We start from the raw sequence: 24,886 nt of genomic DNA, 5'->3' as shown, positions 1-24,886 counted from the left end.
AAAAAAAATATCGAGTGATAGTGAAAATGGGGTGTTTTTGTTTTTATTTTTGAATATTATTTTTATTAATTATTAAAGATAATTTAATAAAAAAAATAAAACAAAAATAAAAAAGATAATTTTATAATATTTTATAATAATAAAAATAATTTTAATAATAAAAAATAAAAAATAATTTTAATTTTCAGCTCAAACTTTAAAAACAAACAAAAATTACTTAATGCTAAGTTTGACAAGTAGCATCCGCCATTTAATGTCCGATAATTAATGCGTTAGTTGCATCGGTAAGTTAGAGGGTCTTCTATTTGGTGCATGTGAATCATGAATCACTTTAGAAACATATGAATTTCAAGAATAATTTCAACGACCGACAAGTGGTCGAACTTGGAAGTTTATTGTCCACAACTAGGAGAAATCTTTAGCACTATTTATTTATTTATTTATTTATTTATTTATTTATGAGTTTAATTAAATTAATATATATTCTTAAAATTATTATTAATAAAAAAATTTAAAATCTTTTTAACAAATATAGAATAAATATATTAAAATTTTAAATTAGTATATTTTTAATAACTTTTTTAATAATTTTATTTTAATTTATAATTTTGTCTTATACTTAAGACGAATTAACTAAATTCGTTAATTTATTTACGTGGACAGGATTATTACAACGAAAAAATTTGATAGAAACGTGGAGAGAGAATAAATTTCTAAACAAGGCATCATAATGTATACGTTTGAATAATGTAATATATCAAAAAATGATACCACTTAAAACTTAAAAGTACTGAAACTTAGTAATATATTAAAAAAAATTAAAAAGAAATATAGCAAACTTATGATAGTAAATAAATTCTTTATTACTTTGGATTTAATTATTGGTATATATTTTAATATTATATATATATATATATATATATATATATATATATATTCTCTTTTCAAAATTTTTTACGGGAATTATTATAGTTTTTTCTAAATTAAGAAATAAAAAAAAAGCTATCGTTAAGAGTTTGCCAAACATTCTGATGAAACTTTAAAATTTAAATGATATTGTAAAAGCCACATTGTAATTTGTGGCCTTGAAAATTCTAAAATATACGTGGTTGCAAAATATGGAAAATTTATTAGGAGTTATAAAATTGTTTTATTATTATATTTTAGTCAAAGATAAAATTAAACATGCCGATTCGGATCGCTGTCCTTCTGATATTACCAATTAATGTAGTATCGTGAAAGAACTTTTCTATAAATAGAGAACAATATGTATTTCAAATGACTTGCCATTCTACAGAGCAAGTATTTTCTTAAAAAGTAAAATACAAGTCCTTTTTAGATTTTCTTTTCTCATATATATTTTGGTTCCAATCTTTTGTCATAAAGAGAAAATTTTGTGCTCTATTATAGAAAAATTAATAGCGTGTTATTAATAATTACTTGTTGATTAATTCTATCTTCATAAAGAGGTATTGTAACGAAGGCATCTTTTCTTTCATATGATTTTCTAAATATATCTGTTAGTTCATTTCTTTTATTTTCTTAATTCTCAAGTATGTAGTAGTGTTAGTAGTATTGATATTATAATAACTGTTAAAGATATAACCATTAATGTTACCTTCTCCTATGGCTTAAACTTTTGGGATGAGTGATTTCATGACATGGTATCAGAGCTCTATGTCCGAAAGATCAAGAGTTCAGATCCTTGGAGAACCCAAAAAGTGAAAAAGAATAGAAAATCAAGCAAACCCAAAAGAGAGGCTCTTGCTTGAGGGGAAATGTTAAAGATATTACCTTCTCCCATCAGTTTAAGCTTTTGGGATGAGTGGTTTCATGACAATAACTACTACTAAATATGTATGACAAAAAAGTCATATTAAAAAAAAATATAAGGATAAACAATTTTTTTTTATCAATATTAACTAATTAATATTTTAGGCTAATTTTTATTTTAAAAATTAAAATTAATCAAGTATTAACTAAAAATATTAAATTTTGTTAGTCATCTTGCTAGAAAAAATAAAAAATAGCCACAAAATTCTTTTCAATTCTTGCGTATGTACAGAGTATGTAATATTTTTTTTTTAAAAAAAGTACAAGTAGACAATGAAAATATTAAACAATATGAAAAATACGATTATTGTTACTGAAATTGTGTGTTTCTTATTTGTTACATGCATGCATCAGGTTTCAGGTTTTGAAGGCATCGCAGTTGTTGAACATGGGAACGAAGAAGAAGAGAAATAATAATGTGGTAGCTGGCATGGATCAAGATGAACTAATAGTGGATCCAAAGCTCTTAGCTGATGACGATAGTTGTTTTTGTCATTTCAATGGAGTTGAAATTCACCACAAGATACAACATCCTTGTGCTGATGAATATGAATTATTATCTCATCCTACTATGATTCTGTTGCATGGTTTTGGAGCCTCGGTATTCTCATGGGAACAAGTGATGAAACCTTTGGCTGAGGTTAGCGGTTCAAAAGTTATTGCTTTTGATAGGCCAGCCTTTGGCTTAACATCAAGACCAATTTCTACTTCTTCTTCTTCAGTAAAAGCTCTAAATAATTATAATCCATACTCTATGGCATTCTCAGTTCTTGCAACCTTGTCCTTCCTTGATTTAGTAAACACTGCTGGCAACGCTATTTTAGTAGGGTATGTTATGTTATTTCATTAATTGTATTTTCTCTTCTCTTCTCGTCTGTTTTAGTTGTTAAGTAAATATTAACAGAGATAATTTACTCACAAAAAGATATCTCAATTTAATATAATAATTAAGTATTTTCATTTTAATTATTATTTTTATGTATAGACATTTTTATATGAATAGTATAATTTTATATATTGTTATTTTAATTAATACAGAAATGTGTTTTAGTGAAATGTAAATAAAATTAAGTTAAGAATAAAAATTTGGCTAATTTTGTTAGATATAAAAATTCAGAATGTGTTATGCTTAATTACAAAAAAATAGTATGTTTTTTATGAATATGAAGATTATTTTTTTTAATTGGAATTCACAAATTGAAAGCTCAGTTTTGTTTTAGAAACAAAATTTAGGGTCCAATTTGGGATAATAGAAAGATCTGAGTTTTAGATTTATGTGGTCTAAATTTTTTTTTTAAGGAATAAATAAATTGGTAGATCAGTTTTGTGGAAAAAAATTATAAACTACAAATTTTGACCTTTAAATTTATATTTTTTCAACAAAAAAATTTAAAATCACAAATCTAACTCTCAAATTTGTCATATCCACACTAAAAAAAATACATCAAATATTCACATTACTAAAAAATACCACTTAAATCACAATACTAAAAATAAAAAGCCTAAAAATTCACATGATTTATTTTTTGTTTTATAACACTTTCTTTTATAAAAAAAAAATTCACTTTTCATTAACAATCACCTCTTTATTGTAACATTATCCTCATTATTATAGTTATGAGTCATTGGCAGCAATAATGGGTCAGGTAGTTAGCATGACAATGTTTTTGTAAAATTTTTCTTAAAAAAATGAAAAAAATATTTTCTATAAATACTTAAAAATAAAGAATATTATTAATGGAATATAAAACAACAATATTAGATTATTATTATTACTAATTAATAAGAAAATGACATCACTACAACTGATGTTGTTGCAGGCATTCAGCGGGTGCAGCAGTAGCAGTGAATGCATATTTTGAGGCTCCTGAACGTGTTGCTGCTCTCATCCTTGTTTCCCCAGCAATACTTGCTCCTCTTAAACAAAATCTACCAATTCAACATAACTACTCTATAAGCAACATTCCAAATTCTGTGCTTTATAACATGTCCTCCAAGATTGTCGAGTTCATGGCACATGCACTAACACCAATCATGAAGGAAATCATACGTTCGTCTAGGAAATTCTTTTATGCCATCCTGCGTTCATCCCTTGCTATAATGCTGGTAATCAAATAATTAATTAATTATAAATTGTTTAATTGAGATACTATATATACTATACTATATCTAAGCTAGTTACTTAATTTTTCATCATGATATATAATGTCATCAGGTGAGAGTGCTTGTTGATAAGTTTGGTACTGCTGTAGTTCGAAATTCATGGTATGACCCAAACCAGGTGACGGAGCATGTCCTTAGTGCTTACAAAAAGGTATAATCGCTCGCTCTCATTGTCATTCATTTCTTTCATTTTTATATCTAGGCATAAGTTTAGTATTATGTTAATTTTAGGCACATTAATAAGTGCTAGAATCTGTATATAATAATTAGAAGGTGATAAGTACAAGAGTTTAACACTGATGAACATGATTAGTTTTTCGTTTTGTTTGGTTAGCCCGATTACAATTTTTTTTTTTGAATTTTTGAAAGGCAATTCCTCGGAAATTTTTATTTTAATTTTTTTAGAAAAGTAATTTGTTGGAGACGAATGTATTTTTTAAAAAAATTAATTTGCAGGAGGTGAATAGTATTTATTTAAAAAAAATAGAATAAGGTGATGATAATTAAATTCTGGAAATGGTTGACCTTGAACTATAGTCTTTGAAAAAAAATACTAATTAAGTCTTTTAAGATAGTAAACGGTGGACATATATAATTTTTTCTCAATAAATAGTGCAAAACAAAATTAAATTGTCTATATATTTTATTATTTACAGTGGTGCATATCTCGTATTCTCATTTTTGTCACATGAGCAGGAAAATAATATAGTTTTTGACAATGAAACATTTATTATCTTTTAAGTATTTATCATAAATTCTATTAAAACAAATAAAGTTTCGTACCAAAAATTGTTATCTACATGACTATTTTTCATAGATAAACACGTCAGAGTAACTAACAGTATATATAAGCATCACCGTTAAGTTTTAGTTGATGAATTGATAGAAAAACATTATGTGTTCACTGTTTGCTATCTTGGAGGACCAAATTAGTAATTTTTTTAGGAATTAATTAGTCTAAAGTCAAAAATTTTAAAGATCTAATTATCATTTAACTAAAACAATTAAAATATTTTAATATTATTTTAATTCCTAAAATTTAGTTTAATTCGTAATTTCGTCTCGAATTTTCAAAACATCTTACTTTTATCCCAAATATCGTATTTTATTCTATTTTAATCTTAAGGTCAAAATTAATTCTTTAAAAAAAATACTATTTCTTCTATTATAATTTTCATCTAAGATAATGATAAAAATCGTAATTATAATGGTCATACTCATGATTACAGTGATTTGAGAGTGAAAATAGAAAAAAATAAGAGAATAAAAATAAAAAATATTTTTGAAAAAAAAAATTTAGTTTTGACTAAAGAACAAAAATAAAATAAAATATTTAAAACAAAAATAAAATATTTTAAATGTTTTAGACAAAATTAAAACTTAAATAAAATATTAAAAATTAAAATAATACTTTATTCTTTAAAGAGTTAAAAAGAAATTTATTGGAACGATTGTATTATTAATTTTTTAAGAATTTTTTGAAAAAAGAATTTGTGGAGCGAGTTGTGTGAAAAACAAATTCTTCCTGGTGCTGGTGCACCATAGTAAATCACCAAATTGCATGATTCTTTCGCAGTTCACCTCCTGCACCACTATCACGTGCAAATTAATTTGCTCACATTATAAATTAAACTCATATTTATTCAACAACTTTTGGTCATTTAATGCAGCCATTGATGACTAAGGATTGGGATAGGGCACTGTTAGAATACGTTGCAGCATTGCTTCTGACCGAGGAGGAACCTAAAACAAAACCTTCACTTAGGCAGAGGCTTAATCAAATATCATGCCCTGGTAATAAGATTTATCTCATTCATGTCACTAATAATAACCACTAATCTTATATCGATATATATATATATACTGATTATAATTGATAAATGTTTGAATGAACAGTGCTGATTGTGACTGGTGACAGCGATCCATTAGTTCCATCTTGGAATGCAGAGAGACTTTCACGCATCATAGCAGGATCATCGCTTCAAGTAATTAAGCAATGCGGTCATTTGCCGCATGAAGAAAAGCCTCACGAGTTTATTTCAGTTGTTGGAAACTTCCTAAACACAAGATTATAATTAGTGGTTGATTCAAATGAGCAGCACGAAATATAGCTAGATTCGGATGGAGGAGTAGTGATTTCATGCTCTTATTGTGAAATTCTTAATTGGAAGCTATTGAAGGTCTGGATGTGAAAGTCACATAAACTAGAGAAAGAGAGAATGTGGTCGAAAGAACTAACAATTCTAGTTTTCACTCTTTCGATTAAATGACATTGGATAAAAAATGGGTTATATACTCTGAACTTATATAACTATCTATATTGTACTAATATGTGCTTATCGCTACTGCACTCACTTCTTATATGTGTATTAGCTATATTATCTATGTGACATTCCCCTAAACTGTCAAATCTAAAAAGATTTGGCAACTTACAGTAAAAATTGTGTAAGTATGCACTTGGTCATTACATAAAATGCCTTAATTATTTACATTGATTACAAATGAAAGAAAAAAAAACATACACATACATACACTCATACAATGAAAAAACTATATGCATACAAAAACTCATACATTTTTCCTAAAATTGGCATCGAAAATATTGAGGATTTCCAACTTAGTTAAGCCTGATTTGACGAGCCCAAAAATTATTTTTTTTCCTTACTACATGACAATCTACTTCAATATGTTTGATACGCTCGTGAAAGTCTCGATTAGCGGCTATATACCTTGCAGATTGACTATCACAATAGATAGGTTGGATTTAGTGACTGGAACATGTAGGTAAGTAAGAATGAATGAGATCCATCGAGCTTCACACGTTGCAAGTGCCAATGCCCTATACTCCGCTTTAGATGATGATCTAGCTATAGTTGTTTATTTTTTGCTCTTCTATGAGATGAGATGAGTGAAGTGCCTAAATAGAAATAGTAGCCAGAGACTGATCTTCTACTGTCTAGACATGCTGTCCAATTAGCATCTGAGTAGCCAGAAGGGAGCAGGTTTGAGGAGATAGCCAGAAGGGAGCAGGTTTGAGGAGATAGAGAATAAGAGACTTGCTACTGGGGCATTCTTCAGATATTTGAGAATTTGGAGAGCTGCATTGTAGTGAACAGTGGTAGGACAATCCAAAAAATGGCTTAATTTTCCAACTGCAAATGAAATATTTGGCCGTATTGTTGTGAGATAGATGAGTCTACGAATGAGATGTCTATAAGTTGACACGTCTGGAAATGCTGGTGCTGAATCCTTGGCCAGTTTGGTTGCATAATCCATTGGAGTTATAACAAGCTTGAGTTCGATCATTTTGTATTCATTGAGAAGGTCTAAGACATATTTTCTTTGGTGAACTGCAATACCAATGCTTGACCTAGCTATCTCAAGGCCCAAGAAGTACTTTAAATTGAATACTGCATGTAACTGTTGTTTGGTGATGTTGATCTCTAATTGGTTATTTCCTGTGAGAATGAGGTCATTTACATAATCAAAAACAGCAGTAAAAGCACTATTGTTTGATTTAGTGGATAAGGAATAATCACGTTTGGATTGTGAGTAGCCTAAACTCAAGATTAAGGAAGTTAACCTGACATTCCATTGTCAATTGGCCTGTTTGAGGCCATAAAGCGACTTGGTTAATTTGCAAATCATGTCAGGTTTCTCCACGTTGAGGCACGAAGGTAAACTCATGTAAACTTCCTCATCTAGATCGCCATGGAGGAAAGTTGTATTGACGTCGAGTTGAAGTAGCCAACCCTTTGTTGTTGTTAAGGATAAGAGAATCCTAAGTGTAGTTATTTTTGCAACTGGACTGTAAGTATCAAAGAAGTCAAATACTTATGTTTGATTGTACCCTTTTGCTATGAGCCTCGCTTTATGCCTCTCAACGTTGCCATTGGGTTTCGATTTCAACTTAAAGACCTATTTACAACCTATTAGTTTCTTACCTGGAGGTAAAAGAGTGATCATCCAAGTGTTATTTGTATTCAAGGCTTCCATCTCAGTTAAAATATCATCTCTCCAACAAGATTCGGTCACATCTTCTTCACAATATTTTGGCTCAATGGATGATGCAATGTTCACGGACAAAGTTCTATGTGTAGTTGAAAGATTGTGATACGATAAATGATTAGAAATTGAATACCTACAATTAGTTGTGGTTGTTGTCTCTTTAGAAGTTTGCATGTAATAAAAATTCTCTAGATGAACTGGTTTCCTTTTTATTCTTTCGAATCTCCTAAGGTGTTGTTGTGTGATTTGTTGTGAGTGATCATGATGAGATAATGTTATGCTATTGTTATTATGTGATGATGCTGCATGTGATTGAATTTGAGGGGTGAAAGAAATTGTGGCATGTGATTGTATTTTTGTGAGTCAAGTCTAATGATGTCAAATGAGATGCTGCAACTTTATTTTCTTTAAAAGAAAAGATGTTGTGATAAAAAATAATGTCTCTAGATACTATCAATTTATTATTGGTGATGTCAAATAATAAGAAATTTTTTGTACCTTCTTTGAAATAAAAAATACAACTTTTTTACTCTAGCATCTAATTTAGTCCAATGTGCCGATAGTGTAAAAATGTATGCAAGACATCCAAACATTTTAAATTTTCAAAATTTGTAGTTTTGTAATAAAGGATCTTAGAGGGGTTCTTGTTGGCTGGTAAATTGTTGGGAATTTGGTTGACAATTTGAGTGTCATATTTTGCTGCCAAACCCTAATAGTAATGTGGAACACAAGACTCACACAAGATTGCTCTGATGACTTAAAGCAAATGCTAACGCTTTCTTTCGACAATCCCGTTCTGTTGAGAAATTTCAAAACATGAGAATTAATATATAATTTCCTTTGATTTGTAAAATTCATGCATTTGAAATTCTTTGTTATTGTTAGATCTGATGCATTTAACTTTCTTTTTAAATTGAGTATGAACAAAAATTACAAATTGTTGAATTAAAACTACTGCATCAGATTTTAAACTCATTGGAAAAATCTATGTATACCTACTATGATCATCTACTATTGTTAAAAAATATTTGTTTTCTTTTGTAGAAGTAACATTGATGGGACTCAAATATCTACATGAATGACTTCAAAGTAAAATTGAGTTTTAGGAAAACTGTAAGGAAAAAGTTTCTTTTATGCTTAGACAAATGACATGAATTGTAAGAAAGAGTAGCAGCATCTTTATTAAATTTAAACTTAAAACTTGTTGGATACAATTGTTGCATGGAATGCAATTTATTAAATGAAATATGACCTAGTTTAATATACCAAAGTTTTTTATCAGTGTGGTGTGTGACTGGTGAAGCTGCTGTTGTGAGTTGCATAGCTATGTGATCAGTCAATTTCTTAGTATTTGTTTTTATTGCATCTAAATCCTCAGTAAGTTCAGCTGCTTTAATTATCTTCATTGTATGGTAGTCTTATATCTCACAACCAAATTTGTTAAAAGTAAATTGACAATCAATTGATTCTGTTAATTTCGAGACTGAAATCAGATTTAATGCAAAAGGTGGAATGTAAAAAATATGAGATACAATGTGTTAGAAATTGACTATGCCACAAATTGAAATTGTGACAATGTTTTTGTTTGTGAGCCCAATTCTAATAGAATTGATTGTTTGGTGTGAATAAAATGCAACAAAAATATGTATAACATAGACAATAGCTCCTGTATCAATTGTTCAAAAGTCATTATTCTGTGATAAAACGATGGACATAATCGCAGAATTACTTTCATCGGATGACTTAGGGTCTGTGACAGTAGAAATGTTGTTCACATTGTGAGAAGTGGTGGCTCCATGATTTTATAGCAATGTCAGAGCTTGCTTTTGTTATTGTGTAAATGAGGTTTGGGAGACACTACCTTTTTTTTTTGTAGATATCAATAGTGTCATGACCTTTCTCATCAATTATCTCAGCAGTGATGTTGTTAATGTTATGGGTTGTCTTGGCTTTGAGTTGTGGAGGGAGGCCATTCTTTTTGTAGCAATTGTCCACCAAATAGTTCTCTACGCCACAAAATGAACATTGCCTAGGAGTGTTTCTTTTTCTATGACTTTTGCCTCTGCTATCTCTACCATCTCTTTCACAACCTTTGTCTCTAAAAGAAGTGTGACTATTTTTTAACTCATCAGGTCAAGGCCATATATTAGTGCTTTATTTATTAAAGATCTGCTGTTAACTAAAAACATTTCCAATAAAATATTTTTAGAGTATCAATTATTTTCAAACAGAATTAATAATTAATATTTAATAATCTGCAAATAGTTGTATTGTGTTACAATTACAGCCTTTGCATTTATATTGGAACTGTCTAATGAAAAAAAGGACAATGTCACTAGTTTTAACCACAAAATATATCTATATCGAATCTGTATAAAGTGAATCTTTATATTAGTGTGTCCCTATACTAAACTATACAAATGAAAGATTCTCTATCCAATCTCTCTTTATATTTATTCTTTTTTTAAACAAAGAATCTTTTTATTTATTTCGACACTGACACAGATATGGAACACGATACGATATAGAATATGATATAATATAGGACATGTTGACACACAAATTTTAAAATCTTATAAGATACAAGAATACATATATATATAAAATATAAAATATTTTTTAGATATATCGTAATGATATTTTGATATTTCATTGATATTAAAATATCAATTAATTTTTTAATTATTTTTAATATCTTATTTTAATTGAGTGAATTGTTAAATTAGTTCTGAAAAGATTATTCATTCTCGAAATTTGTCTTTGAAAAAAATTTTCTAATCAAATTCGTCTTTCAAAGATTTTAAGTTAGTCATTTTAGTCCTTCCGTTGCTAGTAACGTTAAAATTTGTTGATATGACATATTAAGTAACACCACAACACACACAATCTTAATTGGCGGCTAACATAATAAATTTATGAAATTATAACAAATCAATCCTAAATTGTGACATCCCAATGCCTCAAATTTTTTCCTTAATTAGGTTTTGATTGATCTAATTCTATAAACTTATCATGCTAAAAGTCAATTAAGATTCATGTGTGTGTTATAGCATTACTTAATGTGCAATATTAACACATTTTTATACCATCAACAAAAAATTATAAAAAGACTAATGCAATTAATTTAAAATATTTGAAAGACGAATTTAATTAAAAAAAATTTGGGAACTAATTTAAAGAATAAGTAATTTTTTAGAGACGAATTTGACTTTTTATCCTATTTTAATTATATAAAGTATTTAAAATATTTTTTATTTTAATAAATAATATTTACTATTTCTAAATTTATTTTAAAAATATAAATTAAAAATAAGATTAGACATACTAACACATAATAGTATTTAAATGTGTGTAAACATGTCTAAATTTTTTTTGTTTTTTATTAAGACATTATTAAAAATAGACAAATATTAATAAACATCGTGTTCGAAATATATCCAACATATAAATACCACCATTCAAACAAATATGATATCCGTACTTTACATTTATCTCATGGGATATAAGACAATTAGTCAAAGGTCTAACTCCTAATTTGTCATTATTTTTGTTTGATTACCAAGAGGGCCTAAAAACAAAACACTTCACACTAAAGCATTTACTCTTCTCTTATGATCTCCAATTGCCGAGGAAAAGGGGAGGAGTCTGGAAGCACTGTAATCCCACAGAAATCTGCCTCTCGGAAAACGTGTTTGAAGGAAATAGATAGCTCCTTGATTGCATAGAAACTCATTACATATTTTACATTGCATTTGTCTATATTCCATCGTTTTCTAACACTCTCTTTGTGCTTATAACAAGAAAAAACAAGAATTGGTGAGGTTAGATTTTGATTTAGAATTATGTGTAGCAGACTATTTTCTTCATAATTTATGAAATTGTCGTGTAGTTGAACCAGTAAACATTAGACTGTTGCTTTTAGCTTATTTACTCCTTCACATTTCTGAATTCTGATGATTAATCTCTGCATATGTACTCTTACAGTTTTGTATTCTAACTTTGAGGACATGGATGACTTCAACTATTCACTTTCTGAAGTGAAAAGCAAGTACAGAGTATGTTTAAAATGTAGTGGTCCTCATATGCACATAAGGTGTTTGATAATACGAAAACAATCTTAAACTTTAAACTTTGTTGCTTGCTTCAGGATGCTACCCTTTTACCGAAATGGAAAGCATTTCAGACAGTCATATTTAATGAACTGGTGAAGAAGTTAATAATGTCGCTTTCTTATTTCTGATTATAGTTTGGTTGGATTTTAAAATCGGGGTATACTTTGTATAAATTCTGCAGTTAAAATTACGTTCATGTAAATTTTAATTACCTTTTCCTCTTTGTTCTGTTCTGTTCTGTGCTTCAATAATTTCCAGGATGATGGTTTGCACGACTCAAGTAAGATTGCTGCCTTTGATTTTGATGGAACTCTCGCAAAAACTGCTGTGAATATGTAAATCTTCTTCCGAAATATGATGTAAATTGATGGCAATATTGGTTTGAACGGGAAATGCTATTGCAAAATGTTAGTGCTTCTGGTTATATATTGCTGGCATAGCTATATTAGTGCTTCTAGTTATTATTATTTATTGTCATTTTCAAGTGCATGAGCTTCATTTTTTTGTTGATTTTTGTGCCTATTTTTTACTTCCAGAGTGGGTCCAAATGCTTGGTCACTCATGTATTCTTCAATTCCTGATAAACTACAGAGCTTATATCATGATGGCTACAAGCTGGTGTGTCCTTCTAACCTATAAAAGCTAGCTGAGATCTATTTTGGAAATTTGCCTCTAATTTTTTACCTGTTATTCTGTATTTTGTTCATTCAAATCTTTATTTAGTCCCAAGACCAAGCCGGTCAAGTAATGGACAGGTTTGTCGAATAAACTACCAAAATGATATTGGATTGATTCTGGCCCCAATAAAAGGGACCCTGAGAAAACCGAAACGGAAACCTCCCATCAAAGATAGTAAACGTTTATTTTTGGGGAGCTTTTCAATCATGTAATTTTTCCTAGATCTTTTTGTTTGTGTTAAACTCTTTCGGGTAGTTTACTCCAAGTTCGAGTCTTGGGGACAAAAAAAATTCGCACTATGAAGCCAACATTTCTCAAGTTACACTAGTCGAATTCATATTTTATCAAGCTAAATTAGTTTAATTCCTAGTAATAGGGTCTGGGAATTAGTGACTAAGAGCCAAAAGAAACTTTTGCTGTATAGTATTGATACTAGAAGGAATCTTATATGGTAGTTTATGTAGATGCAATCAATTCATTGGTTAACGTTACTGTCTTCTACTACATATAGGTAATTTTTACCAATGAATGCAATATTGAGCGCTGGAAGAACAAGAGACAGGTAGCTGTGGACTCAAAAATTGGACGGCTGAATAGTTTTATTGAGACGGTGAAGGTCCCTATGCAGGTGAGGCTAAGAAATGTAGAAAGTTTATGTTCTCTTCTTGCTAACCATTCAGTTTATTTCGTCATTTGAAAATTGTTGTATTGTTTCTTTTTTCATTCTTTCAGTGATCTCTTCGTAATTTTGAACAGTTATCACTTATCAGATCTAGTATTCTTATCTATTAATGACATGTTGGGAACCAAGCTGCACAATGGTTTTCTCCAGCTATGGAAATTTAGGGCAATGGACAATGATGAATGATCCTTGGAGAGTTGCTATTGGTATTCGTTATGCAACAAAATTTTAAAAGAGGAAAAATGAAAATAACCTTGGTTGCCTATTTGTTTTGAAATTATTAAGGGGAAAAAATACAAAGATCATGAAGGATAATTAATATAGTATTATATATATTGCAGGTTTTCATAGCTTGTGGTTTACCTAGTAAAGCTAATATAACGGATGCTGATCCTTTTCGCAAGCCTAACCCAGGGATGTGGCGACTTATGGAGAAGCACTTCAACTCTGGCATTGTCATTGACGTGGATGAGTTACTTTTCATACCATTCAGTTCTTCAATCGATGCTTATTTTTTCCACTAGTTTATAATAGCTATGTTTAGTTGCTCTTGGCACTTATCTATGAAGGAATGCAAAATTTAAACATAATCATTTCTGTGTTGTAGATCTTTTTATGTTGGTGATGCAGCTGGGAGAGAATTAGATCACAGTGATGCTGATATTAAATTTGCAGAGGTAGTTAAAACAACTTCGCCAATGTTTTGTATGCATATTAAAATAAAGCACTGCGTGATTGGATCATGTGATGTATTATTGCATGATAGGCCTAGTTATGCATATATTCAACACGTAAAATTTTTTTTTATGTATTTTATTTGAATATATAGTATTATGTCCGAGTTAAACTCCAAATAGTTAACATATTGTATCATTTCTATTATTATAGCAATATGAATCTTAAAAAGCATTTGCATAATCTAAAAGTGTATTTAATGGACTAAATTCCCATTTTGGTCTTTGAGATTCACGTGATCACCCATTTTGGTTCTTGAAATTCAAAATTATTTATACTGGTCCTCCATATTCAAGTCCGGGCACCAATGTGGTCCCTTGACTCTTTCCGGCGATGACTAGACAAACGGAATGCTGAGATAGCACCCTTCCTGTCACGTTGGATGATGAGTAAACGACGTCGTTTACCCTTGGCATCCAAACAAGTCAGAAATGTCGTCCCTTTTTATATGAAGGGAGAAGCAACGATAGAGACCTAAAATAAAATATTTTTCTTCTTCTCTACCTCCGCTATTCTTTATTTCTGACTTGTTTGGACACCAAAGATAAACAACGTCGTTTACTCATCATCAAGCGTGACAGAGAGGGTGCCATCTCAACATTCTGTTTGCCTAGTCATTGCTGGAAAGAGTCGAGTGACCATATTGGTATCCGGACTTGAATATGGAGGACTAATATAGGTAATTTTGAATTTTGGGGACCAAATTGAGTAATTGCGTGAATCTCAATGACCAAAATGGATATTTAGTCGTATTTAATGCGCATTCTAAAAAACTTGTTTTTGTACACATTTTAACTATAGGTTGTAGTGGATAAAAATGTCCTAATAAATTTATCATACGATAATACATAATAAGAGATCATTTACATTATGTTGTGTAATATATTTCTGATTATTCTGTTTTAATGGATGATGCAGGCGAATGGTTTGAAGTTTTATGTCCCTGAAGAGTTCTTTGACACTTAAGGGTCTCATCATTTGAAAGAGTTATTCTTAATAACTTTTGCTTCTAAAGCAAGTTGAAGTAATTTTACTTTGTATGCTATCACTGCATTTTAACTACACGTTTAATGGGATTGCTGAAAAGTTTAAGGTTGTTTTGCAAGAGCAATAGAAAAGATTATGTTTCTTGAACAAATTAACCCCAATTTATGGGAAAGATGGAGCGAATAAGATAAAATTATACATCTAAGACTTTTTAGCAGCTTTAGTTGGTCTAAATTCAACTAAAACTAGTTTCATTAGTGAGTCTAACTCTCCATTAACGTATACGTTTGTATCTCTCGTTTTTTTATTGTTGTTAGCTTGTTATTGTCTGTATTTTTTTTTCTTTTTCTCCTCTTTTTAGTGATTTTCCTGTATATGTATTTTTTTTTTAGTTGTTTAATTTTTTCATTCTTTTTTTCTTTTTCTTTTTAAGAATAAAAAATTAACGTCAAAATTTTTTAACTGTGTCATAAAAATTTTTTTAATTTTGATACAAAAATTCGTAACTATAACACAGGTTCTTGTTTAAGAGGGTGAAAAACGATTATAACAATATGCATGCTAAAAGAGATAAGATAAGTCAAGTTAGTAGGTTAGTAAATACTAAAAAGTAATGCGAAGTGTTATGTAATTTACTTTCTTGCTTATTGATATTCTGATCGCAATGTGGAGGCCAAGCATCGTGGTAGAAGTGTGCCCAGTGAAATAGAGGTCGGTCAAACTCAAACTTTTGGCCCACAAAAATTGAATTTAATTTAATTTATCAATTTCAAATTATTATATATATTATATATATTATATATATATAATATAATTTTTTTTAAATAAATTATAATAATATTTTATTAATATTAAAATATAAATTAATTTTTTAATTAATTAATTTAATTTAATTCATTATTTATATATAATTTAATAAATAAAATCTATTAATTTTTATTCAATTATATATATATATATTTATTGATCTAGTTAAATTATTAATATTATTTTTAATAATTTTATGATTAACAACAATTTAAATTAAATTATAAATATTTATTTTTCAATATTATAATTATTATCATAGTAATAAATTTTTAAATTTAATAAAAGACTTTATTATATTAATTTTTAAATTAATAATAATAATAATAAATTATTTGACACACAATTTGTTATAACTAGTGTATGTTCCGTGCAAGGTACAGATAATACATAAAATTATATAAAAAAATTTATTAAAATTTAAATAAAAAATATCTATTGTAATTATTATTATAAATATTTTATAATTTAAAAATATTAAAAATAATTAATATTTGTTTTAATTAATTTAGATTGGTTGAATGGCTATCTCATTTGTCCGTTTAAGCAATTATTTGAAATTTGAATCTCGTTTAGTTAGCGATAGACCTTTAATAAATAGAGCATCAATATGTGGTGGATTAGTCATCGACTTGCCGAGTTAAAAAATCCGTAGAAAAAAAATTGTATTTGTCTTTAGAATAAAATAATTTTTCATTAATAGCAATACTTATGGATTTTTGTTTTTGTTGAAATTTATTTCGGATAATTTTATTTGTTGATATCATATTCATTTTTAAAGTCAAAACAATATGATCAACATTGTAACTTGTTAAAATTTCACATCTTATGAAATAATTTTTAAATTTTCAAATTCATAAACTTATGTCATTACAAAAGTTATTAGATTAATTAATATTTCTTGATAACATGGTGTACCGAAACACCATCGTTGAGTATTAGTTAGTGTAAAAAGAAATCAATAACAATTTTTGTTATTTAATATATAATTTATTCTATTGAAAAATAAATTAATATTTCCTAAACTTATAAATACATTTTCTTCTAATTTCTTACACCATTTTATTTGACCATATTTACCATTAAAAATAGCAAATGACCATACTATCCTACAATATATATGATATACAAAATAATTTCTTATCTTAAAATAAATTATGGTTAGTGAGATAAAATTTAAAATATATTTTTAATTTTCTTACTCAAATTTAATTTTAAATTTAGAATTGATTAACAACTCATCTCTTTTTAATTTCAATAAAAAAAATTGGTTAGATGCAAAATATTCAACATTTAATAATTTCAATCATTTAAATTTTAATTACCAAAAATTGGGTTAAAAATTAATTATAAACTTAATAATCGATAATATATATTATATTAGTACGTAAATAATAATATCCAATGTATTAATTATTTATTTTTTTTTGACAGAATTAATGTATAATCTATTGAGAATTGTTTTATTATCCAATTTTTTTATAAACTTTGTAATATGTGATAATAGTGATTTTATTTTTTATTATTATTTAAATTTTTTTTATAATTTTTTAATTATATAATTAACTTAATTAATAACCTTTATTATTGTTTTTATACTAAAAAAATATCAATTAATACTATTTACATTTTTTTTACTACTAATAAATAAATAAGTATTTACACTATTATACTTCTTATATTAGATTATGACTTAAGTTATTTATTTTGTATATTAAATAATATTTTGTATGTTAAATTTATCAAATATTAAGATGAAAAAATTGTTCAATAAATTATACAAATAGTCATTACAGAATAAAAATTATATATCATATATAATAATCCTTGATATATATATATAGTGTCATGTATATATTAAGATTATCTATTTTAATTATGTGAATGATTATTGTTATTTTCACTTTTTCGTTACATTAGAAAATAATATTTAAGAATAAAAAAAAGAGATAATCTTAATATATACATTTAATATAAAAGAAATTATACATAAAAAAAATTATACATAAAAAAAAGAAGAAAAGAAGAGTTGGAATAGCAAGAGGCCAAGAGCTACAAAAATCATGATTCTTATAATTTTGTGTGGCCATCTATATATAATAGACTAGACAATTATGATTATCTAACAAAATTAATTTGTATTTATTGCACTCAACTTGAATAAGTAAGAAATTATCTTATTTTAATTTAGTTTTTAATTCACATGATTTGAATTTAGTTCGATATATATGATTTGATTTGATTTGATTTAATTATTAGTTAAAAATATCTTAGTTATCTATTTTATTCATAAATTTATTATTTTAATGACTAATAAATTAATCAAATTAATTAATTAGTACACACAATAAATTTGGTTTAATAAATTAAAAAATACTAAATAAAATATTAAAATAAATAAATTAGGAAATATTACTAAATTAAATTGATATAAATTATAATAAAATATATGATATTTAAATATCTAATCAAATTAATTAGTTGATATAGTTAGTTTATCATAATAATTTGTATTTAATGAGTTAAAAAAAATAAATCAAAAAATATTTTTAAAAGCATGCTGTATCAGCTCTATTATTAAATGTAGAAATATGATTTTTATATAATAGAATAGATAGATAGATAAGTATATGGGATTGTATTTTTAATGTTTGTAGTAAGTGTTAATTTTAGTTTTAGTTTTTTTTTTTTCTTACGTGGTCTCAATTTTATCCGTTTTAGAATAGTTTCTGATATCTAATTATATGCTATAGCAGTAATAACTTAGCTCTATGCAACTCAATAAAAAAAATTTGATATTGGGAGAGAGTGTGTGAGAATTCTAAAAAAATGTTAGTTTTTCGGTTTTTTCCTAAAATATTGAAGAGTAATTTTTGGAAAGTCAAAATGGCAGGGGTGATTTGTGTTTTTACAAAAATAAAAAAGATAATTGTCGGGAGCTATTTTTGTGTTTTTTAAAATAAAAAATTATAAAAGTGTAATTGTCGAAGGCAATTTGTGTTTTTTCAAAAAATAAAAAATGTAATTGTTCGGAGGATTTGTGTTTTTTCAAAAAATAAAAAATAAAAACAGTACAATTGCCGGAGGCGTTTTGTATATTTTTTCAAAAAAAAAAGGTAATCGCTATTCTGCTTTTTCATATTTTAGCACTTTATCTTTTTTGGTTTTTTTTGGCACAATAAAAATTTAATTACAAAATTTAAAATTGAATAGAAACTAAATTATAAAATGTTAAACATAAGAATTTAATTATAATGTTTATAAAATTATAGAATTGGGAGAGTAATTTAACCAAAAAAATTTAACGCAATATAGTAAGACAACTTTAATTTTATGTTTCATAGCTTGCACAACATATACATGATATCTCATCTTTTCTAATATTTTTTTATATTATATATTCTCACATGCAAAAAACATTCACAACCCACATAAAATACTAATCAAAACAAAACTTATGAAAAAGTCTTTTAAGTTGAGACAACCCAAGACTCACACCCCTTGATCAATTCTCCTTCCTCCCACACTCTTCTATCCATGAAAGTATATCTATCATATTTATCTTCTCATATATAATTTATAACATATTCATATGACATCAAAAATTCAAAATACATTCAAATTAAAATTATTGTGCATAATGTAAGCTTTGGCTTTGTCTATAATCCTTCTATACCTAACATGAAATAATTCCTTGCCAAGGAGCTAAAAACTTTGTGCATGTTTGGGCGCCATTATTTTGTTAAAAAAAGATCCCTTTTCAATGAAAAAAGATCTTTTTTTATTTTTTAACGTGTTTGGCAAATTTCTAATAGTAAAAATAAAAGTACTAGTAAAATAAAAAAAAAGATCTTTTTGAGAAGCTGTAATTTACATCTTTTTTTAAAATATCTTTTTTCCTTAAAAAAAGATGTTTTTCGTGTAATAAATAAACAAAAAAGTACTTTTATATTGTTATACCCAAACATAATTGATAGATAAAACGACATTTTTACATGAGATATTCAAACATAAAATTACTTTTACTTCTCTATAAGATCTTTTAAAAAAGATAATTAGAAAAAAGATCTTTTCTTAGAACCTCACCCAAACAAGCCCTTTGTATGATATGGCATAGTAAAGAAATCTTGTGACAAAACTTATTATACAAAGATAGTGCCGCCAACAATAATTTAACATATCACTATTATTTTTTTTAGAAACTATGAATGTACTATGAGATCTCAGTTAAAACTTTTAAAACATAAAACTTGGTATACAGAAACGGTCGCACTTATAGGAAAACAGTGTAGATCTTGACGGCTCAGATATTTTTAGAAAAATTAATAATAACAAATTATTAAATATATAAAATTATTATATATTATATAGTTTTATTTTCTATTTAAAAAATATATCTAATATTTAGTCTTATATAAATAAAAATTTAATCTAAATATTAATAATATTTATTATTATTATTATTATTATTATTATTATTATTAATTAAAAGATTATTATAATCATTGTCATATTCTCATTTAATATATAATATAACATAATTTTGTTTAGACTTTCGTTCTCCTTTGTCTAGGAGTGATTATCAGATTAATGATATTATTTGTAATTATTTGTATGTTTTAATTAAGATCAATACATATAAATTAGATTTACTAGAATAATTGACCATTATTATTAGAATTTTTGTCATTAAAAATATTGATTTTTTTATAATTTTAAAAAAATATTTTAAAAAATATTTTGAGAAAAAAAAAAAGATACGCATGCTAAGAGGTATATTGTAAAGAATTTACATTATTTTTAGGGAGGTAAACATTCAGTAGAGGAATATTCCATTCCCTATTTAATTACTATACCCAAAATTGTGCTCTATTTGCTATGCATCACATTTATGATTACCTATAATCTTGGCGCAAATAGATCTCTACCCGTTTTTCAAAAATTGTTATAAAAACGAATCAAATATTAGTGAAAAAGAAAAAAGAAAAAATTCCTCTTATAGAATCACCATGCATAATCCTAATTAATTATATATTAATACGAATTAATTATATATTAATACGGATATCTTTTATGTAAGGATTATCATTAGTATATATAACACCACATCAAAATACAAATAATATATCAAAAACCATGGCTCATTTCATTGTCAATAATAATATTAAACCATTTCCCTTAATCTTATCCCTAGCACTGGTCTTTCTTTTCTTCCATGCATCATCTTGTGCAGCAAAAGTTGTGGAAGTTGAAGAAATTTGCAGCAAAACAGGTGATATCTCTTCCTATTGCAAAGCTATTCTAAACTCAAAGCCCGGTGGTGCAAAAGGATCAGACATTGATTCTTTGGCACAATTCACAATTGAAGTTCTTCGTTCCAATATTACAAACACAACGACTTTTCTCAAATCTTTGATTGCACGTGGTGGTGACCCTGACTTATTAGATGTTTATGATGGTTGTTTAGACAACCTTAGTGGTGATAGAGGTGCCCTAAATGAAATTGATCGCATGCAACAAAGTTTGAAGGCACGTAGTTACAAAGCTGTCACAACCGGTCTTAATAAGGTTGATCAGGACAATGCTGATTGCTTTAATGACTTTAAGGATCCAGCTTTACGTGATCCATCAGCGCTTCCACAGTATACTCGTCAAATATCTCAAGCTACTGCTATTATCAAGGCCATATCTACATTTTGGTTCTCTATTTAATATATAGCTTTTTTTTATTATTCTAATAATTAAGTTAGTTATTCTATGAATAAAGCCAGAACAAACCTCTAATATATGGTAGTATAATTTATTTGGATATTTTACTATGTTAGTTTTGAAGTTTTGATAGGAATATCGATGTTGAATTTATCTACAATAATATTTTGTTTTAATTGTTGATTCCTCCTATTTTGAGAGTTTGTCCTTTTTAATATATTTATTTATTTATTATCTATATATGTTTGCATGTGCCTAAGTTTGTCACTAAATACACAATACTCAGAAATGGCCCTTATTAGGAATAGGGGTAGGAAAAACCATGGTGTCAGCTAAGGACAAGCAATAGGGGGTGGATTACATTAAACTGATGAACTCTATTAGAAAGACAACGAGAAATTTTGACTATATGTACAATAAATTTATTTTAAATTTGGCCTAATACAAAAAAAAATTTAAATAATCATTTAGGCGACGGATGGTGGAGATCTTTGCCGCATCCATGCATGCAGAGAGAATAGAAGAGACTGCCGAAGAAAAAGAAACTACAGCACATTCTTCGTACGCATAAAATTGGAAGAATACGTAACTTTCCAAAACCAAATTTTTATTTTTTTAAAATTTAAAATTGGAAATTATTAGGAATTAATTATTAACTTATTATAATTTTAATTTTATCCTATTGTATACAGTATATATTAAACTCATTGTTTTCCTATATTTTATTTAAACTGAATTTTATAGTGCTTATTGTTTAGTTTTTAATTTTTGTCTAGTTTATTTTTTATAATAAAATTTAAATATTTTTTAAAATTATTTATTTTATAATTTTAAAAATAAAATATTAATTTATAAATATTTTTAATAAATTAAATACTGCTTTTAAGCACTATAATAATTACCTTATATTGAAATGATAATATAAAAGATTATATGTATGTTTTTAAATAAAAATTCCAAAGTCAAAAAATTATAATCGTACCTTTAGATAAGAACTCTAAGAGAAATTTTTATCTAAAAGCATGTGTATAATTTCCCATGTTCATTGTTTCAATATTGATAATGTAATAATGTTAGGCCATATTCCTTGGTTTTAACCCTAGTGCTAGCCTTCCTTTTATTTGATGCATCCTCCTATGCACACAAAAAATCGTGAAAGTAGATATTTGCCAGGAAACTGCAAATGTTTTATATTGTTCAAGTCTTCTAAATTCAATACCACTGATAGCAAAATACCGCTGATCCTAAGGCCAACAAACTTTTCAATTTTTGTTTAGAAAAATTTAGTGATCAAAATGGGGCACTGGGTGAAATTGACCACATGGAGCAAAGTTTGAAAGCAAAAAGATTACAGTGATGATGTGTATTTGGGTACAAACGATGTTGAAGAGGACACTGATAAATGTATTTTTTATGGAAAAGAATCATCAACATCTTCTCACCATTTTACTACTGATTTCAAAGACTCATCACCACTTTTCCGCAATTCATTAATGAAATATCCAATGTTCTTCAGATAATTTCGGTCATATCTACTTACTAATTCCGCAATTCATTAATGAAATATCCAATGTTCTCTGAAAAAGTATACGGCCTTTATAATTCTCCTAACAATGATAAACCTATTAAACAAAATTTTTACATTTACTAACTCTTGGATGATAATAAATGAAATAAAAGAATTAAAAATCAATTATAATTAAAGTCATTTAATGAATATTATTATTATAGTTCTTTAATTTATTATTATTAGTATGTATTGTATTCTTAAATATAAAATTTAAATTATAAAAAATATTAAATAATGATTACAGGAATGTCTAATAATTAGAAATCGGATATAATATTATAATTAATATCATTAATAAGTAAAATTAATAAGAGTATAATAAACGAATTAATAAGAGAGTGTGATAAAAAATTAAAATATTATTAAATTATATAAATAAAATAAAATTTGAAATTTTTTTGTTAATTAAAAAAATTTTAGTTACCAAACTTTTTTTAAATCTAAATATATTATTTTTATATGTAATATCATTAATGATTAAAATTATTTAATTATATTTATTGTGCAACTTTAATTCCTCGACGAGACTATTTACGATATCATTAAATAGTGTTGGTCAAAATTTTAATGGGATGATTTGATATGAATATATTTGAATTGGTTCCATATTATTTATATTCATTTAAGAAAAAAATTAGTTAGGATATATATATATATATATATATATATATATAATTAAAAAATAAATGAATAATTACTCAAATCAGTTCTTAAAAATTTTAAAAGTAGATATTTTAATTTCTAAAAGAATTAATATGTAGATCAATTTTTAAGGTTTTACTCCCACAGACAGATTAGTCTCCAATTCATTTTCCGTTAAAGTAATTATCCAAATCAGTCCCAAGGATTTTAAAAGTGGATATTTTAGTCTCAGAAAAAAATTAATACACAGATCAATCTCCAAAATCTTTTTCTGTCAGACATAACGGTCTCCCATCTATTTTTCAAATATAGTTTTGTGCATGTGGATATGATGACACTATCATGTTAATACACTCTTTTCGTTAGAAAAAAAAAGTTAGGTAAATAATGATACTTTAAAATTTAAAATTAAAATTTTTTTTAATAAAAATATATTTTTTTAAAATAGGACATCTTTTGATTACATTAAATACAAAAATATCAAATAGTTTCAACATAAAATTTCTTGTAGAATAATCTTTAATAATTTTATTTATTATTATTATTATTATTATTGAGTAACTATATATATATATTATAAATACATACGTAAGAATCTAAAGGATAAATTTATTATTATTTTTATTCAAAAAATATAAAAAATGATGGTACAGTAATATTATTGTGCAATTAATAATAATAATAATAATAATAATATTTTTTTGGATAAAACAATGTTATGATGTCTGATAGAAAAAATATTGGAGATTAAAATGTTTATTTTTAAAATTTATGGAGACTGATTTGGATAATTATTCTGCCGAAAAATAAATTAGACACTGATTTATCTAGTAAAATAAAACTTTGATGATTGATCTGTGTATTAATTTTTCCTTATAACTAAAATGTTTCCTTTTAAAATATTTGGGAACTGATTTGTATAATTACTCAAAATAAAAATGCAACCAATTAGAAATTCTA

The 24,886-nt window shown here is 26.5% G+C and overlaps 3 protein-coding genes across 5 annotated transcripts; all 3 read left to right on the top strand.

Moving 5' to 3' along the window:
• The first annotated feature begins 1,291 nt into the window (after positions 1-1,291).
• LOC112697481 (uncharacterized) lies at positions 1,292-6,325 on the top strand. The gene is made up of 6 exons (XM_072221437.1): positions 1,292-1,317; positions 2,188-2,661; positions 3,654-3,939; positions 4,049-4,147; positions 5,667-5,790; positions 5,893-6,325. The coding sequence occupies exons 2-6, from the start codon at positions 2,222-2,224 to the stop codon at positions 6,069-6,071; spliced, it is 1,128 nt and encodes a 375-aa protein (XP_072077538.1). The 5' UTR covers positions 1,292-1,317; positions 2,188-2,221; the 3' UTR covers positions 6,072-6,325.
• A 5,216-nt stretch (positions 6,326-11,541) lies between these two features.
• On the top strand, positions 11,542-15,403 carry LOC112697480 (polynucleotide 3'-phosphatase ZDP). 3 transcript variants are annotated; one of them, XM_025750675.2, is made up of 9 exons: positions 11,542-11,825; positions 11,989-12,059; positions 12,152-12,208; positions 12,375-12,451; positions 12,653-12,734; positions 13,306-13,422; positions 13,818-13,948; positions 14,084-14,153; positions 15,130-15,403. In XM_025750675.2, exons 2-9 carry the CDS (start codon positions 12,012-12,014, stop codon positions 15,175-15,177), a joined length of 630 nt encoding a protein of 209 aa, XP_025606460.1. In that variant the 5' UTR covers positions 11,542-11,825; positions 11,989-12,011; the 3' UTR covers positions 15,178-15,403. The 3 variants fall into 3 exon arrangements, with proteins under 3 accessions (XP_025606460.1, XP_025606459.1, XP_025606461.1); XM_025750676.2 differs by having other exon boundaries at positions 11,683-11,820; XM_025750674.3 differs by having other exon boundaries at positions 11,660-12,059.
• Positions 15,404-21,141: 5,738 nt separating this feature from the next.
• Positions 21,142-21,717, top strand: LOC140180301 (uncharacterized). Its single transcript, XM_072220765.1, has one exon. The coding sequence runs from the start codon at positions 21,142-21,144 to the stop codon at positions 21,715-21,717; it is 576 nt and encodes a 191-aa protein (XP_072076866.1).
• Positions 21,718-24,886: the final 3,169 nt, after the last annotated feature.

The sequence above is a fragment of the Arachis hypogaea genome, chromosome 16, assembly GCF_003086295.3.
Source record: "Arachis hypogaea cultivar Tifrunner chromosome 16, arahy.Tifrunner.gnm2.J5K5, whole genome shotgun sequence".
NCBI classification, from domain to species: domain Eukaryota; kingdom Viridiplantae; phylum Streptophyta; class Magnoliopsida; order Fabales; family Fabaceae; genus Arachis; species Arachis hypogaea.
Note: the sequence above shows the minus strand (reverse complement) of the source record. Positions and strands in the feature narration are given on the sequence as shown.

Excerpts from the sequence above, each read along its gene's own strand:
- LOC112697481 (XM_072221437.1), top strand. The coding sequence starts at position 2,222 with ATGGGAACGAAGAAGAAGAGAAATAATAATGTGGTAGCTGGCATGGAT. Across the intron at positions 4,148-5,666 it reads TCCTTAGTGCTTACAAAAAG|CCATTGATGACTAAGGATTG; the intron begins GTATAATCGCTC and ends CATTTAATGCAG. Across the intron at positions 5,791-5,892 it reads TAATCAAATATCATGCCCTG|TGCTGATTGTGACTGGTGAC; the intron begins GTAATAAGATTT and ends TTGAATGAACAG.
- LOC140180301 (XM_072220765.1), top strand. The coding sequence starts at position 21,142 with ATGGCTCATTTCATTGTCAATAATAATATTAAACCATTTCCCTTAATC.
- LOC112697480 (XM_025750674.3), top strand. The coding sequence starts at position 11,958 with ATGATTAATCTCTGCATATGTACTCTTACAGTTTTGTATTCTAACTTT. Across the intron at positions 13,423-13,817 it reads CGGTGAAGGTCCCTATGCAG|GTTTTCATAGCTTGTGGTTT; the intron begins GTGAGGCTAAGA and ends TATATATTGCAG. Across the intron at positions 13,949-14,083 it reads ATTGTCATTGACGTGGATGA|ATCTTTTTATGTTGGTGATG; the intron begins GTTACTTTTCAT and ends TCTGTGTTGTAG.